The 18,181-nt window shown below is 45.3% G+C and overlaps 1 protein-coding gene across 1 annotated transcript in view; it reads left to right on the top strand.

Moving 5' to 3' along the window:
• The window catches only part of LOC139226830 (cytoplasmic phosphatidylinositol transfer protein 1-like), a 477,346-nt gene that overhangs the window by 347,237 nt on the left and 111,928 nt on the right, over positions 1-18,181 (top strand). The window contains exon 5 of the mRNA XM_070857884.1: positions 9,504-9,511. Coding sequence (XP_070713985.1) covers positions 9,504-9,511 — 8 coding nt within the window. The remainder of the gene's footprint in view (positions 1-9,503; positions 9,512-18,181) is intronic.

The raw sequence follows: 18,181 nt of genomic DNA, 5'->3' as shown, positions 1-18,181 counted from the left end.
CTCATTCATTCCTTATATCCTGGCCTACCCTGGACCATATGCTGCTCATCAGCCATGGCAATCTGTTCCACAAAGCTTGGTGTAGAATGTAAGTGGGATTTACATATATTGCTTTGTATAATAAATGTAATGTCGCAGAAATGCATTTTGTATATCTCGGAAATGCTTGAAAATAGCAATGTCTTGTCACAACATAATTGCCATGCAAATTATTGCAGAGGAGAAAGAGAACACTGTCTTTACTGAGCTGATAGAGCAGACTGCTGCAGTTACTAAGCTACAGTTTCCAAGTGCCACTTCTAAAACCAAATAAGATTTCATGCTTTTCTTTCTTTGATGTATCACCTACAGCTACACAGACCATTCATTAATGGAGCAAATCTGAGGAAACCCATCTTTCAAAAGTGTGGTTGTTATTAGCTTCAGCTGCGAATGTTAGTATTCTATCTTAATCAATGTTTATTGATGTAGAACATTCTAAGACAGAATTGTAGGACACTTGATGTAAAATGCAGCTTATTTACTTCTCCCCAACTCCTGTTTGAGGCTGAACCAGACTGTTCTCATCCTTGGTGTCATATTTGACCCTGAAATTAGCGTTCGACCACATATCTGCAGCATAACTAAGACCACCTATTTACACTTCCATAACATCGCCCGACTCTGCCCTTGCCTCAGCTCATCTGCTGCTGAAGCCTTCATCTATGCCTTTGTTACCTTTAGATTTAACTATTCCAATGGCCTCCCACATTCTACCCTATGTAAACTAGAGGTGATCCAAAATTCGGCTGTCTGTGTCCTAACTCGCACCAAGTCCTGCTCATCCATCGCCCCTATGCTCGCCGACCTACTTTGGCTTCTGGTTAAGCAATGCCTCAATTTCAAAATTCTCATCCTTATTTTCAAATCCTTCCATGGCCTCGCCCCTCCCTATCTCTGTAATCTCCACCAGCCCCACAGCCCTCTGAGATGTCTGCGTTCCTCTAATTCTGCCCTCCTGAGCATCCCTGATTATAATCGCTCAACCAATGGTGGCCATGCATTCTGTTGCCTCGGCCCCAAGCTGTGGAACTCCCTGCCTAAACCTCTCCGCCTCTCTACCTCTCTTTCCTCTTTCAAGACGCTCCTTAAAACATACCTCTTTGACCAAGCTTTTGGTCACGTGCTAATTTCTACTTATGCGGCTTGGTGTCAAATTTTTATCGCATAATACTCCTGTGAAGCGCTTTGGGACATTTCACTATGTTAAAGGTGCTAAATAAATAGAAGTTGTTGTTGGTATTAGTATTTAAAGCAATAGGATTTCTTATAATGGGTTTGTGACACTATAGTGTTTTGTAGTTAATTAGGAAGTAATTGTAAGAAATACCTCAGTGTAGATTTGAGCAGAGCTCAGTCACAATCTATCAAAATGTAACCAAATCTTGTATACTTGATTGTAGGTGATTTTGGGCCTTATTTCTGGAGGATATTTGATTGACATCATTTGTTGTTGTGTCCCTGGACTGCTCACCTTTGTGTTGTTGAGAGCAGGGAAGTAATCTGCTGTCACCGTTCTGCCTGTGCTGCTCTGTAACCATCCGAACAAATTGCAAGAGAGCAATCCAGGGGAACTCGCCTTTTAATTCTTGTTCCCCTTTGGGGTAACCCTCGCATCCTCAGTGGCTGAAGCAGGGAATTTACTGTGCCAAACAATGGTAAACTCAATCTCCTAAAACTCAGTGGTACAACATACATGTGTCACAATGCTGCCCTTGAGTTGATTTTGTTTTTAAGACCCTGGAGATAGTTCTGGATTTGTGTTACTAAGATACGGTTTTGAAATACACAAATTGTTATGTTAGTAGTTTCCCTGAAGCAATCATTTCATGGTCCCTAGGTAATTTTGTATGTTTTCTTCATCTCAGACTCTCTGGTCATATATCTGTAGCTGATTCTGCGACACTCTGAGATTTACTTGTAATCCTTTTTCTTTTATAGCCTGCAGCACATTCAAATATATCTTGTCACCTTGTAGGCTTGTAACTAATGTTGTGGGCTGAATACTGTAAATGAGATTGTGGCAATTAGCGAACACTGTAATCTCAGTTACTGGGAGACATTACTTTATTCTCGACACCTTTAACATTCTCATATCTTCATTGCAGCAGCATTTGACAACCTTAAACCTTTAATGGAGAAGGAATGAAAAGGGAGAGAGGAGATCAATGATTGTAGCCTTGGAAAAGCAGATACTAGGAAGATTAGAATTGGTGAGAGGAACTAGATAGGGGAATGAGCAGGTGAAGAGAGGAGATGAGGCAGCATTGTAACTGAACAGTGGGAGGTGAAATGGAATGCTTTGGCTATAAATGGAGTGGGAGGAAAAAGAACTAGGCCATCAGGCAAGGCCGTGACTTGAGGTAGAGGAAGAGAAGAGACTGTGGAGCAAAAATATATTTGACCTTCATTTGCCATTCTAAATTCCTGTTGTGATATAAAAAATGCAAATAGATATCTGGACACAAACTCAGCTGGAGGAAAGGTGATGAAAGGTCTTGTGGCTACAACTGAACTGAGCTCCAGTCTAGTGGGCACAAATTTATACAGTTCAACACCTTTCAAATTTCATCAAGGTGAAGAATGACAGTGTACATAAAAAAAATCATCTGTCCACTATTAGTCCCTTGATAGTGTCATGCTGTCTAAAGTCAGTAACAGAAGGACTGATTTTACCTTGCTGGTGGAAATGAGGCAGTTACGGCATTAAAATCTATGGTAGACTTACCACCCCATTTCCCTCCCACAATATTGTTTGTTCAGAAGTAGCTAGGAGCCTCATTAATGTATTTAAATTGAGGTTCTACGAGGTCATTAGGATCCAGATTCAATTTTAACTCGCAATAGCGAAAGTGCTGCCCAGCATTGGCTGGATTTCAACAGAAGTCTTTGCTTTGGATGTTGTTTTATTTCACATTTATTCTACTTCTACACAGTTAAGAAACACAGGGCTCAAGAAGGGTGTCATCCTGGGCACTCTAGTGTAGTTCGAGGCAGAGAAACAGCAGCAGGAGGCGGGGAAATGATAGGAAGCTGCACATGAGGGATCACTGCTCGTTTTTATAGAGCTAGTCATGACTGCAATTTTCTGCGCTTCTCCTGAGAGGCTGCCACAGACCTGTACAACAAGACCTGCAACCCACTCTCGCAGGTGGCTATGTGTTGCTGGGTGGCATCTGTTGGTGTTAGTATGAGAGAGATTTGGGGCAGACAGGTGAAATCGAATCCAGGTGCTCGTGGTTGAAAGAACCATATTTTAACACAAGGTAAAGTGTACTGTTTGGATTTGGCTCACATCTTTAAATAATGAGTATCATTCATTCAACTTGTATTTAAAAACCAAAAAAATTACAATTAATTTAATATTTTCTGCCTGTTTTGACTTCTAAAATATATTTTTGTTGAAAGAAGCTAAGTATATAGGGGAATATATTCATCACAAAGAGCTTCCCCCCACCACTCCACGTAGTTATCATAAACATTATCTTAAGAAAAATTTGATTTTGATCTCCACTACAACTGCACAAAGACCCAACGTATCAGCACTCAAACTCAACTGCTCAACTCTTGACTCCATCGCTGAGTTCCTCCAAATAGTCAGCAACTTTTTCAGTCCTGAATGCCAATCAGTCATCAAAATTCAGTCGTGGATGACTTGTATAGTACTTTACATTGAAAGCAGTTCCTGCACGCTTTACCATCCTTAAACAGTGAGTGCTGTAGACTGTAGTGTATGAAATGATACAATGAACTCCGTACTGTGAGCCAGTGACTAGGTGTAACCTGGTCAGTCTTTAATGGCTTCCAGAAGTGAAGGTACAAAGGTGAAGTTCAGGTTATATACAGCCCCAGCATGAGTGTACCTATGACCCTAGTGTTACACTCATAATAAATGGTGAGACTGAGTACTGTGTGTAATGAGCAAGTGTGACCGTAACTCCTTTATTAATGTTCCAGAGTGCAGGTACCTCATGGGTGGCCTGCTTATATACTGTGTTCCCAAGGGATGCTGGGATCCCTTGGGACTCCAACAGGTGGGCCCTCTGGTGGTCAGGTGTAATGCAAGTTACAAAGGGTTAAATACATAACATCACTCCCCCGTGAAGTCAACAGTATACTTATTTACAAGGTGAGATGATCTGGGGCTTTGCGCTCTTTGTCGATCGTCTCAGTACAAATGCTGGTGTGGGTTGGTCAGTTCTTCACTGGGCTGTTGGGCAGCCGGCCTTGCTGGGCTGCTGGGGATGATGAGTTTGGTCTCGTGCTCAACCATGATGTCAGTTGCCACTTGTGTGTGTGCTGGAGATAGGGTGGACAAGAGAGAGCCTTGTTTTAAACATCATTTTCATGAGCAGCTCAGCTGGGGGAATCCCAGTGAGTGAGTGGGGTCTGGTGCGGTAGCTGAGCACCACTCGGGACAACCGGGTCTGCAGGGAGCCTTCCAACACATGTTTCAAGCTTTGCTTGATGGTCGGAACGGCCCGTTCTGCCTGGCCGTTGGATGCGGGCTTGAATGGGGCAGATGTGACATGTTTGATCCCGTTGCGGGTCATGAATTCCTTGAATTCAGCACTGGTGAAACACGGCCCATTGTCACTGATTAGGACATCAGGCAAGCCGTGCGTGGCAAACATAGCTTGTAGGCTTTCAATGATGGCCGTGGATGTGCTTACAGACATCATTGTACATTCAATCCATTTTGAGTAAGTGTCCACGACAACCTAAAACATTTGCCTAGGAATGGGCCCGCATAGTCTACATGGATCCTCGACCACGGTTTGGATGGCCATGACCACAAACTTAGCGGCGCCTCGCTGGGTGCGTTGCTCAACTGAGAGCAAGTGTTGCACTGGCGCACGCATGACTCTAAATCTGAGTCGATGCCAGGCTACCATATGTGAGATCTGGCTATGGCTTTCATCATTACGATGCCTGGGTGGGTGTTGTGCAGTTCACAAATAAATGTGCCTCTGCCTTTCTTGGGCAAGATCACACGATTGCCCCCTGCAGGGACAGTCCACTTGCAGGGACAACTCGTCTTTGCGTCTGTGGAACAGCTTAATTGCTTCCTGCATCTCCACTGGGACACTGGACCAGCTCCCATGGAGGACAGTTTTTTGCAAAGGATAGTAAAGGATCCTGGCTGGTCCAGGTCCTGATCTGGCGGGCCGTAACGGGGGACTTCTCGTTCTTGAATGCCTCCATAACCATGAGCAAGTCCGCTGGCTATGCCATTTCCACCCCGGTGGTGGGCAATGGTAGCCGACTGAGAGCATCTGCGCAGTTCCCTGTGCCCGATTTGTGGCGGATTACATAGTTGTATGCCAACAGCGTGAGCACCCAGGTTTGGATGCAGGCAGAGGCATTGGTATTAATCCCTTTGCTCTCAGAGAACAGCGATATGAACGGCTTGTGCTCAGTTTCAAGCTCGAACTTGAGGCCAAATAAGTACTGGTGCATTTTTTTTACCCCGTAAACGGATGCCAGAGCCTCATTTTCAACCATGCTGTAGCCTCTTTCGGCCTTGGACAAACTCCTGGATGCATACGCAATTGGTTGCAAAATCCCCGAATAATTAGCCTGTTGTAACACACACCCGATCCCCTATGACGACGCATCGCAAGCTAACACTAATCGTTTGCATGGATTATAGAGGACAAGCAGTTTATTAGAACACAATAAATTTCTGGCTTTCTTAAAGGCAGCCTCTTGTGAATTCCCCCAAACCCAGTCGCCTCCCTTGCGCAGTAGCGCATGTAGGGGTTTTAGCAGGGTGCTTGATCCAGGTAGGAAATTACCAAAATAGTTAAGGAGTCCCAGGAACAACCGCAGCTCCGTCACAGTCTGTGGCCGCGGTGCGTTCTTCATGGCCTCCGTCTTGGCATCGGTGTGTCTGATGCCGTCTGCTGCGATTCTCCTTCTTAAGAATTTGAGCGTTTCAACCTGAGCCCCACACGATCCAATTGACTAAGAACCTTCTCAAGATTCTTCAAGTGCTCCATGGTGTCCCGACTTGTAACCAATATGCTGTCCTGGAAGACCACTGGACCACTGTGCAAGGAACCGACTTTAGCAGGTTCTCCATGTTCCACTGGAAGATTGCCGCGGCCGACCGAATCCCGAACGGGCACCGGTTGTAGATAAACAGACCTTTGTGCGTGTTGATGCAGGTGAGGCCTCCAGCTCCTGTGTCATATAGGCCGAGGTCAGGTCCGGCTTAGTGAACGTCTTCCCTCCAGCCAGGGTCGCAAATAGGTCGTCTGCCTTGGGTAGCGGGTACTGGTCCTGCAGTGAAAAACGGTTAATCGTTACTTTATAGTCCCCGCAAATTCTAACCGTATCGTCCTTCTTGAGTACCGGGACAATTGGACTGGCCCAGTCGTTGAATTACATCGGCGCCATGATGCCTTCACGTTGCAGCCTGTCCAGCTCAATTTCCACTTTTTCACGCATCATGTACGGTACCGCCCGAGCCTTGTGGTGGATGGGTCGCATACCGGAAATCAAATGGATCTGCACTTTCGCCCCCGAGGAGCTTCCAATGCCTGGCTCGAATAGCGATGGGAACTTGCTTAGAACCTGGGCACATGAGGCGTCGTCGACAGACGAAAGCGCTCGTCCCAGTTCCAGTGGATTTTCCCCAGCCAGCTTCTGCCAAACAACGCGGGGCCATCCCCGGCACAATCCACAGCGGGAATTCGTGTACTGCCCCATCATAGGAGACTTTGACTTCTGCACTGCCAATTACAGGGATTAGTTCCTTGGTGTAAGTCCTTAGTTTAGTGTGAAAAAGGCTGAGCTTGGGCCTGTGTGCCTTCTTTCCTCACAGCCTGTCGAAAGTTTTTTTACTCATTATAGACTGACTTGCCCCCGTGTCCAGCTCCATAGATATTGGAATGCCGTTCAGTTCAACTTTCAACATTATTGGTGGGCATTTCGTTGTGAACATGTGTACCCCTTACACTTCTGCCTCCTCCGTACGAGTTTCCAACTCAATCTGATCCACTGTGATCGATCTTCCTCTGCAACGTGGTGGTTTGCAGGGTTTGCAGCTCACCTGCGCATTCGTTGGAGGTGTCCCATTGTTCTGCAACCATTGCACGCACAGTGCTTATAGCGGCATTGATGGGGCCGATGATCAGCTCCGCAGCGCCAACAGGGCATTAAGTGCCTCGCATTAACAGATGATGGCGAACTCTGGGTCAATTGAGGTCAGGCCACAGCAGCCGGCGTGTACGTTCTGCCATGTACATTTCTGCTCAAAACCGATGTTACTTTATGCACAGTACTGGCCGAAACTTCTTTGTTCTGCGAAATCTGCTTGGTGTTGTCGCTGGTGGACGTAAATGCCTGGGCTATCGTTATGGCTTTACTCAGATTCGGAGTTTCTATAGTCAACAATTTGCGAAGGATTGTCTCATGTCCGATGCCCAGTACAAAAAAGTCTCTGAGCATTTGTTCTAGGAATCCCTCAAACTTACAATGTCCTGCAAGGCGCCTTAGTTCGCCGACGTAGCTTGCCACTTCCTGGCCCTCCGATCGTTGACACGTGTAGAACCGATATCTCGCCATCAAACGCTTTCCTTAGGATTTAGGTGCTCCCGGACCAGCGTACACAATTCTTCGTAGGATTTCTCTGTTGGTTTTGCCGGAGCCAGGAGATTCTTTGAGGCCATAGGTTGTTGCCCCACAGACCGTTAGGAGGATCGTCCTTCGTTTAGGTGGCATTCTCGTCCCCTTCCAGCTCGTTGGCCACAAAGTATTGGTCAAGTCTCTCCACAAAGGCCTCCCAATCGTCACCTTCTGAGAACTTCTCCAGGATGCCAACTGTTCTTTGCATTTTCGCACGGTTGTTCATTACCTCGTCGCCAATTGTTACACTCATAATAAATGGTGAGACTGAGTACTGTGTGTAATGAGCAAGTGTGACCTTAGCTCCTTTATTAAGGTTCCAGAGTGCAGGTACCTCGTGAGTGGCCTGCTTATATACTGTGCTCGCAAGGGATGCAGGGATCCCTTGGGGCTCCAACAGGTGGGCCCTCTGGTGATCAGGTGTAATGCAAGTTGCAAAGGGTTAAATACATAACACCTAGGACCTCTGACGGTCATGCCCCCTGTGGTGGGCAGACCTTATGTACATACATTACATAGACAGCGCATAGAAAATAGCTTGGAGAAAATTTTGAGTCAAAGAGCATGGAAGAAATGAAATAATATCAGGGGAGACATTCATTACCTGAGAATGATTGTTATTGTCGCAAAAATTTCTGGACTAAGGAGCTCTTCCGAGAAGATACTCCTCAGTGTTGAGATTAGCACTAATTACTCAAACAAAAATGTTTAAAATACTGAATCAAAGCAAAAAGAAAATCAACATTTTTGTCAAGTTGCAGGAAGTACTATATTCACTAAAATTGAGACAGCCTGTGGTATTTAATCACCTTTTTGTTTCTTCATTTGAGAGCTGTAACATGAAAGCATAGCACATTCAATCTTTGGAAAGGTTCTCTGCCAAAAGTGACTCTGTCATGTTTTATTCATGATTACTTGAGAATTCAATTACCATTTTTATTACAGTTACTTATTGGTTCTTTGAGTATTTTATTGGATTTCAGATATATAATAATGGACACCATTGCCATCACTATTCTTCATATAACATTTCTATTTTTACATTTCTTAAACCAGATGAGTGCATTTCTTGAAATTGAAGTTTAATAGGTGCAGAGTGTTTGTAGACCTGAGCCACTAGTACCTTCAGTCTGACTTTCCAAAAGTACAACTATAATTGCGGGTAGAGCAGTGCACAGCAGTTTCAAGATATTTAGCCATGGAGAGGTATGCTGGGGATCTACACAACCCCATCAATTTACCTCCATGTTGTTGAGTTCTCAATCTCAGTCACATTGTTGTGGGGGGAAAAATCTAACGGAGGATAATCTCTGAGCTGCTCTGATGCATTTTCTGACTGCTAGTGTTGCAGCAACATTGGCAGAAGCTGTAATTGGTGAATGGCCAAGAGTAAAAAAAGAATTCATACAAAAAAAAAGCAAAATAAAAGGGACTGAACGCAGTACATTATGTATCCTATTACTCACCTAGCAGAGTATTTTCTCAATCACTTAAATAAATTTCCATGTTGATGGCCAATCAGAACAGATTGTTTGGTCATGACCATAGAAGTAATGACCAGCCAATCAGAAATCAAACCGATAAAACAGACCTTGTTAAATGTTTAGATTTTTCTGTTCCCTCCCCCCAAGTGTGGAGTCTTCAATATATTTTTGGATTGCAGTTTTCATCGGGGTAAACCGATTGTACTAACGGTAGCTTATAATCAGTTTGTAGTTTTTAAACTACTGTATGTACTTAAATTGTGATTAATAAATTCAAGCTACCGATATTTACTGCATGTCTTTATCTTTCCCTTTATGTGCTCTTTTATTGGTGGGGACATGATACAGAATACACAGTAAGTACCCCATGCATTATTTTATTTTTGTGTGATTGCTGAATTGTAAAATACTAATTGAATATTTAAAGTTGGTAAGCAGTGATCATTTGAGAAAGACCTCAAGTGTGATTGACCGTCTTTGTTAAATTAGCTGATTTGGGATATTAGCTGGGGCAGCAGTAGGAGCACTACTACATATGGCTTCAACAGTCCTCATGATTGTACAGGTTGCCAACTATCAAGGTTCACATTTGAGTGAACTACTTGACTAACATCTGTAGGAACTGTATCTCATCAAGGAATTAAAAAACTTATTGGGAGGCAAGTCACTCCAAGCTAGATTGGTAACAGATATCTAACATTTTTATTTTTAAATATCTGAACTAGCTTTTCCTGTCATTAAGAACATAAGAAAAAGGAGCAGGAGTAGGTTTTGGCCCCTCGAGCCTGCTCCTCCATTTAATAAGATGATCTGATCTTGGGCTCAGCTCCACTTCCCTGCCCACTCCCCATAACCCTTCACTCCCATTGTTAGCTTAGGTCGAAAGCAGATCACATTATTATATTGACTATTGACATGATTTCCTAACGTCCCTACAAATGCACTTCTACTTAGATGACTGAACGCATACTTTGGATAATAATCATTTTTGGTGGACTGCCTAATTTGATTTATTGTGGCCTGTACTGTTAAATTGTATCTTTATTTAAGTAGAAAATTAATTTTCCTCGCATTTTCAAAGAACACTTACAAATATGGCTTATTCACTGCCTCCCCCGGCCCTCCCGCCACTGCCCTTCCTCATAGGTCTCCACTTTCCCCTACAATTCTTCGATTGGCAGGTATGAGTGAGTTGGTTAAAGCAGGGTTGTCCAAACTATGGTCTGCAGGTTATTTCCAGCTAAGCCCTGGCAATCCAACCCATGAAACCCAAACAAGACAGTTCTATTTGTGTTCACAATTCTTACTCGCTGATTTGTCTTATTTGAATTTCATGGATCTGGAAGTTAGAAAGGGCCTTTCCTAGTGTTGTTGTCTCAATTGGTGGATAAATTAGAACATGTATATTGTTAAGTATCTGCAACTTAAGTTATATTTACATGGATTGCAAGACTACATGGCTTGCATCTAAGCTGTGCATGGAGACAAATGCTTGGAGACTCCTGAGTTATGTCACTTCTGGTAACAAGTGGGTATGAAAATCAGAAGCCAATTATCATCTGTGTGTTCTGTTTATACCAAAGCAAGATTTTTTTAAATTATGTATTACTTTTTCATTTCCTTTATTTCATAGGCTCAAAATAAATCGATGGGCTACCCTGATTGTTCAGTTGGTAAATCTGCTGTAGTACTGAACTGAACCATAAAGACCAGGAATGCCCTAAGTTGATTCCCGGTCTGTAATTAGACAGCAGATATTAGCTTAGACAATAGTAGGTGATGGTGAGATTGGTCTCAACCTCCCTGGGCTGCTGGGTGGAGTGGCCAAGGGGGAGTAAGCTGAGCATGAACATTTGTGGATGCCAGATGAAGACAGGATATTGCATGTCTGTGATGCCCAACAACTGAATAGCCTTCCAACATAACTCTGGGCTCAATTTTCCCCAAAGCTTTTTTTTGGCATACTTGAAGAGTTACGTTGACTTTTTTGAGGCTCAAGGACACAAAAAAAATTTTTCAAGTTTCCCCGTTTGATTTCATTTTGGCGCAGTCTAGCCTGTCCTTTAGTTTTGGGGGTGAAGCCTTGATCTGCGCCAAAAAGATCGGGTTGCCACGGTAACCAGGGACACAATGTGGGCTGAGGCTGGAAAGTGAAACATACAGCCAGCTCACAACCTGCACAAGCGCATTAAAATACATTGCAGCAACTTCACAAGCACAAATACATTGCAGCAACTTACCTCCCTTAAATTATTAAAGTCCCCACTTCCCCCCCTCGATGCCAATCCCTGCTCCTATCCCAGGCCGCAGGGCCTCCCGGTCCGCTCCCCTGCACTAAGCCCTGGCCGAGTGGCCTCCTCCCTCCTGGTCCCGCACCTAGCCCTGGCTGAGTGGCCTCCTCCCTCCCGGTCCCGCACCTAGCCCTGGCTGAGTGGCCTCCTCCCTCCTGGTCCCGCACCTAGCCCTGGCTGAGTGGCCTCCCAGTCCACTTCCCCACACCTATCCCAGGCCGACTGGCCTCCCGGTCCACTCCCCCGCACCTAGAAACATAGAAAATAGGAGCAGTAGTAGGCCATTCGGCCCTTTGAGCCTGCACGCCATTCAGTATGATCATGGCTGATCCTCTATCTCAACACCATATTCCCGCTTTTTCCCCATACCCCTTGATGCCTTTTGTTTTTAGAAATCTGTCTATCTCCCTCTTAAATATATTCAGTGACTTGGACTCCACAGCCTTCTGTGGTAGAGAATTCCACAAGTTCACCATCATCAGTGAAAAAATTTCTCCTCACCTTGGTCTTAAATTTCCTACCCTGTATCCAAGCGGCAGTTGGTGAGAGGGGAGCGACCTATAAAAGGCCCAGCGGGAGATCGAGAGCCAGAGGCAGTTGGTGAAAGGGGAGCGACCTATAAAAGGCCCAGCGGGAGATCGAGAGCCAGCGGCAGTTAGTGAGAGGGGAGCGGCCTATAAAAGGCCCAGCGGGAGATCGAGAGCCAGCGGCAGTTGGTGAGAGGGGAGCGACCTATAAAAGGCCCAGCGGGAGATCGAGAGCCAGCGGCAGTTGGTGAGACGCGGGAGCGACCTATAAAAGGCCCAGCGGGAGATCGAGAGCCAGCGGCAGTTGGTGAGACGCGGGAGCGACCTATAAAAGGCCCAGCGGGAGATCGAGAGCCAGCGGCAGTTAGTGAGAGGGGAGCGACCTATAAAAGGCCCAGCGGGAGATCGAGAGCCAGCGGCAGTTGGTGAGAGGGGAGCGACCTATAAAAGGCCCAGCGGGAGATCGAGAGCCAGCGGCAGTTGGTGAGAGGGGAGCGACCTATAAAAGGCCCAGCGGGAGATCGAGAGCCAGCGTACTGGTGCAGCTACAGCGGGAGAGAAAACAAAATAGAAGTAGAAAGTAATCAAAAAGTGACGTCACAGCCAATGGGGTAAGTGATTGACTGGTGATTGGTGAGTAGCTTTTCTTTTCTTTTTTATACCAATAAGTGAACTGTAACATTGTTATTACCAATTTAAGGGTATCTAAGGTTAAGACATGGCAGGAGAGCTCGGCCATGTGATATGCTCCTCCTGTACCATGTGGGAACTCGGGGACACTTCCGGTGTCCCTGGGCGCTACGTGTGTGGGAAGTGTATCCGCCTCGAGCTCTTGGCGGTCCGCGTTGCGGAATTGGAGCTGAGGGTGGATTCACTCTGGAGCATCCACGATGCTGAGAATGACGTGAGTATCACATGTAGTGAGTTGGTCTTACCGCAGGAGAAGGGTCCACAGCCAGATAGGGAATGGAAGACCAGCAGGAAGAGCAGTGCAAGAAAGATAGTGCAGGGGTCCCCTGTGGTCATCCCCCTGCAAAACAGATACACTGCTTTGAGTACTGTTGGGGAGGATGACTCATCAGGGGAGGGCAGCAGCAGCCAAGTTCATGGCACCATAGGTGGCTCTGCTGCAAAGGAGGGCAGGAAAAAGATTGGGAGCGCGATAGTGATAGGGGATTCGATGGTGAGGGGAATAGATAGGCGTTTCTGCGGACGCAACCGAGACTCCAGGATGGTATGTTGCCTCCTTGGTGCAAGGGTCAAGGATGTCTCGGAGCGGGTGCAGGACATTCTGAAATGGGAGGGAGAACAGCCAGTTGTCGTGGTGCACATTGGTACCAACGACATAGGTAAAAAAAGGGATGAGGTCCTACGAAAAGAATTTAAGGAGCTAGGAGCTAAATTAAAAAGTAGGACCTCAAAAGTAGTAATCTCGGGATTGCTACCAGTGCCACGTGCTAGTCAGAGTAGGAATCGCAGGATAGCGCAGATGAATACATGGCTTGAGCAGTGGTGCAGCAGGGAGGGATTCAAATTCCTGGGGCATTGGAACCGGTTCTGGGGGAGGTGGGACCAGTACAAACCGGACGGTCTGCACCTGGGCAGGACCAGAACCAATGTCCTAGGGGGAGTGTTTGCTAGTGCTGTTGGGGAGGAGTTAAACTAATATTGCAGGGGGATGGGAACCTATGCAGGGAGACAGAGGGAGACAAAAAGGAGGCAAAAGCAAAAGACAGAAAGGAGATGAGGAAAAGTGGAGGGCAGAGAAACCCAAGGCAAAGAACAAAAAGGGCCACTGTACAGCAAAATTCTAAAAGGACAAAGAGTGTTAAAAAAGCAAGCCTGAAGGCTTTGTGTCTTAATGCAAGGAGTATCCGCAATAAGGTGGATGAATTAACTGTGCAAATAGATGTTAACAAATATGATGTGATTGGGATTACGGAGACGTGGCTCCAGGATGATCAGGGCTGGGAACTCAACATCGAGGGGTATTCAACATTCAGAAAGGATAGAATAAAAGGAAAAGGAGGTGGGGTAGCATTGTTGGTTAAAGAGGAGATTAATGCAATAGTTAGGAAAGACATTAGCTTGGATGATGTGGAATCTATATGGGTAGAGCTGCAGAACACTAAAGGGCAAAAATCGTTAGTGGGAGTTGTGTACAGACCTCCAAACAGTAGTAGTGATGTTGGGGAGGGCATCAAACAGGAAATTAGGAGTGCATGCAATAAAGGTGCAGCAGTTATAATGGGTGACTTTAATATGCACATAGATTGGGCCAGCCAAACTGGAAGCAATACGGTGGAGGAGGATTTCCTGGAGTGCATAAGGGATAGTTTTCTAGACCAATATGTCGAGGAACCAACTAGGGGGGAGGCCATCTTAGACTGGGTGTTGTGTAATATAGAAACATAGAAACATAGAAAATAGGTGCAGGAGCAGGCCATTCAGCCCTTCTAGCCTGCACCGCCATTCAACGAGTTCATGGCTGAACATGAAACTTCAGTACCCACTTCCTGCTTTCACGCCATACCCCTTGATCCCCCGAGTAGTAAGGACTTCATCTAACTCCCTTTTGAATATATTTAGTGAATTAGCCTCAACTACTTCCCGTGGTAGAGAATTCCACAGGTTCACCACTCTCTGGGTGAAGAAGTTTCTCCTTATCTCGGTCCTAAATGGCTTACCCCTTATCCTTAGACTGTGACCCCTGGTTCTGGACTTCCCCAACATTGGGAACATTCTTCCTGCATCCAACCTGTCCAAACCCGTCAGAATTTTAAACGTTTCTATGAGGTCCCCTCTCACTCTTCTGAACTCCAGTGAATACAAGCCCAGTTGATTCAGTCTTTCTTGATAGGTCAGTCCCACCATCCCGGGAATCAGTCTGGTGAATCTTCGCTGCACTCCCTCAACAGCAAGTATGTCCTTCCTCAAGTTAGGAGACCAAAACTGTACACAATACTCCAGGTGTGGCCTCACCAAGGCCCTGTACAACTGTAGCAACACCTCCCTGCCCCTGTACTCAAATCCCCTCGCTATGAAGGCCAACATGCCATTTGCTTTCTTAACCGCCTGCTGTACCTGCATGCCAACCTTCAATGACTGATGTACCATGACACCCAGGTCTCGTTGCACCTTCCCTTTTCCTAATCTGTCACCATTCAGATAATAGTCTGTCTCTCTGTTTTTACCACCAAAGTGGATAACCTCACATTTATCCACATTATACTTCATCTGCCACGCATTTGCCCACTCACCTAACCTATCCAAGTCACTCTGTAGCCTCATAGCATCCTCCTCGCAGCTCACACTGCCACCCAACTTAGTGTCATCCGCAAATTTGGAGATACTACATTTAATCCCTTCGTCTAAATCATTAATGTATAATGTAAACAGCTGGGGCCCCAGCACAGAACCCTGCGGTACCCCACTAGTCACTGCCTGCCATTCCGAAAAGTACCCATTTACTCCGACTCTTTGCTTCCTGTCTGACAACCAGTTCTCAATCCACGTCAGCACACTACCCCCAATCCCATGTGCTTTAACTTTGCACATTAATCTCTTGTGTGGGACCTTGTCGAAAGCCTTCTGAAAGTCCAAATATACCACATCAACTGGTACTCCTTTGTCCACTTTATTGGAAACATCCTCAAAAAATTCCAGAAGATTTGTCAAGCATGATCTCCCTTTTACAAATCCATGCTGACTTGGACCTATCATGTCACCATTTTCCAAATGCGCTGCTATGACATCCTTAATAATTGATTCCATCATTTTACCCACTACTGAGGTCAGGCTGACCGGTCTATAATTCCCTGCTTTCTCTCTCCCTCCTTTTTTAAAAAGTGGGGTTACATTGGCTACCCTCCACTCGATAGGAACTGATCCAGAGTCAATGGAATGTTGGAAAATGACTGTCAATGCATCCGCTATTTCCAAGGCCACCTCCTTAAGTACTCTGGGATGCAGTCCATCAGGCCCTGGGGATTTATCGGCCTTCAATCCCATCAATTTCCCCAACACAATTTCCCGACTAATAAAGATTTCCCTCAGTTCCTCCTCCTTAATAGACCCTCTGACCACTTTTATATCCGGAAGGTTGTTTGTGTCCTCCTTAGTGAATACTGAACCAAAGTACTTGTTCAATTGGTCTGCCATTTCTTTGTTCCCCGTTATGACTTCCCCTGATTCTGACTGCAGGGGACCTACGTTTGTCTTTACTAACCTCTTTCTCTTTACATACCTATAGAAACTTTTGCAATCCGCCTTAATGTTCCCTGCAAGCTTCTTCTCGTACTCCATTTTCCCTACCCTAATCAAACCCTTTGTCCTCCTCTGCTGAGTTCTAAATTTCTCCCAGTCCCCAGGTTCGCTGCTATTTCTGGCCAATTTGTATGCCACTTCCTTGGCTTTAATACTATCCCTGATTTCCCTAGATAGCCACGGTTGAGCCACCTTCCCTTTTTTATTTTTACGCCAGACAGGAATGTACAATTGTTGTAATTCATCCATGCGTTCTCTAAATGTCTGCCATTGCCCATCCACAGTCAACCCCTTAAGTATCATTAGCCAATCTATCTTAGCCAATTCATGCCTCATACCTTCAAAGTTACCCTTCTTTAAGTTCTGGACCATGGTCTCTGAATTAACTGTTTCATTCTCCATCCTAATGCAGAATTCCACCATATTATGGTCACTCTTCCCCAAGGGGCCTCGCACAATGAGATTGCTAATTAATCCTCTCTCATTACACAACACCCAGTCTAAGATGGCCTCCCCCCTAGTTGGTTCCTCGACATATTGGTCTAGAAAACCATCCCTTATGCATTCCAGGAAATCCTCCTCCACCGTATTGCTTCCAGTTTGGCTAGCCCAATCTATGTGCATATTAAAGTCACCCATTATAACTGCTGCACCTTTATTGCATGCACTCCTAATTTCCTGTTTGATGCCCTCCCCAACATCACTACTACTGTTTGGAGGTCTGTACACAACTCCCACTAACGATTTTTGCCCTTTAGTGTTCTGCAGCTCTACCCATATATAATGAGAGAGGATTAATTAGCAATCTCATTGTGCGAGGTCCCTTGGGGAAGAGTGACCATAATATGGTGGAATTCTGCATTAGGATGGAGAATGAAACAGTTAATTCAGAGACCATGGTCCAGAACTTAAAGAAGGGTAACTTTGAAGGTATGAGGCATGAATTGGCTAAGATAGATTGGCTAATGATACTTAAGGGGTTGACTGTGGATGGGCAATAGCAGACATTTAGAGACCGCATGGATGAATTACAACAATTGTACATTCCTGTCTGGCGTAAAAATAAAAAAAGGAAGGTGGCTCAACCGTGGCTATCAAGGGAAATCAGGGATAGTATTAAAGCCAAGGAAATGGCATAGAAATTGGCCAGAAATAGCAGCGAACCTGGGGACTGGGAGAAATTTAGAACTCAGCAGAGGAGGACAAAGGGTTTGATTAGGGCAGGGAAAATGGAGTACGAGAAGAAGCTTGCAGGGAACATTAAGGCGGATTGCAAAAGTTTCTATAGGTATGTAAAGAGAAAAAGGTTAGTAAAGACAAACGTAGGTCCCCTGCAGTCAGAATCAGGGGAAGTCATAACGGGGAACAAAGAAATGGCAGACCAATTGAACAAGTACTTTGTTTCAGTATTCACTAAGGAGGACACAAACAACCTTCCGGATATAAAAGTGGTCAGAGGGTCTATTAAGGAGGAGGAACTGAGGGAAATCTTTATTAGTCGGGAAATTGTGTTGGGGAAATTGATGGGATTGAAGGCCGATAAATCCCCAGGGCCTGATGGACTGCATCCCAGAGTACTTAAGGAGGTGGCCTTGGAAATAGCGGATGCATTGACAGTCATTTTCCAACATTCCATTGACTCTGGATCAGTTCCTATCGAGTGGAGGGTAGCCAATGTAACCCCACTTTTTAAAAAAGGAGGGAGAGAGAAAACAGGGAATTATAGACCGGACAGCCTGACCTCAGTAGTGGGTAAAATGATGGAATCAATTATTAAGGATGTCATAGCAGCGCATTTGGAAAATGGTGACATGATAGGTCCAAGTCAGCATGGATTTGTGAAAGGGAGATCATGCTTGACAAATCTTCTGGAATTTTTTGAGGATGTTTCCAATAAAGTGGACAAAGGAGTACCAGTTGATGTGGTATATTTGGACTTTCA

The sequence above is a fragment of the Pristiophorus japonicus genome, chromosome 16 (genome assembly GCF_044704955.1).
Source record: "Pristiophorus japonicus isolate sPriJap1 chromosome 16, sPriJap1.hap1, whole genome shotgun sequence".
NCBI lineage: Eukaryota > Metazoa > Chordata > Chondrichthyes > Pristiophoridae > Pristiophorus > Pristiophorus japonicus.
The sequence above is the reverse complement of the archived record's forward strand: the minus strand, read 5'-3'. Positions and strand labels throughout refer to the sequence as shown.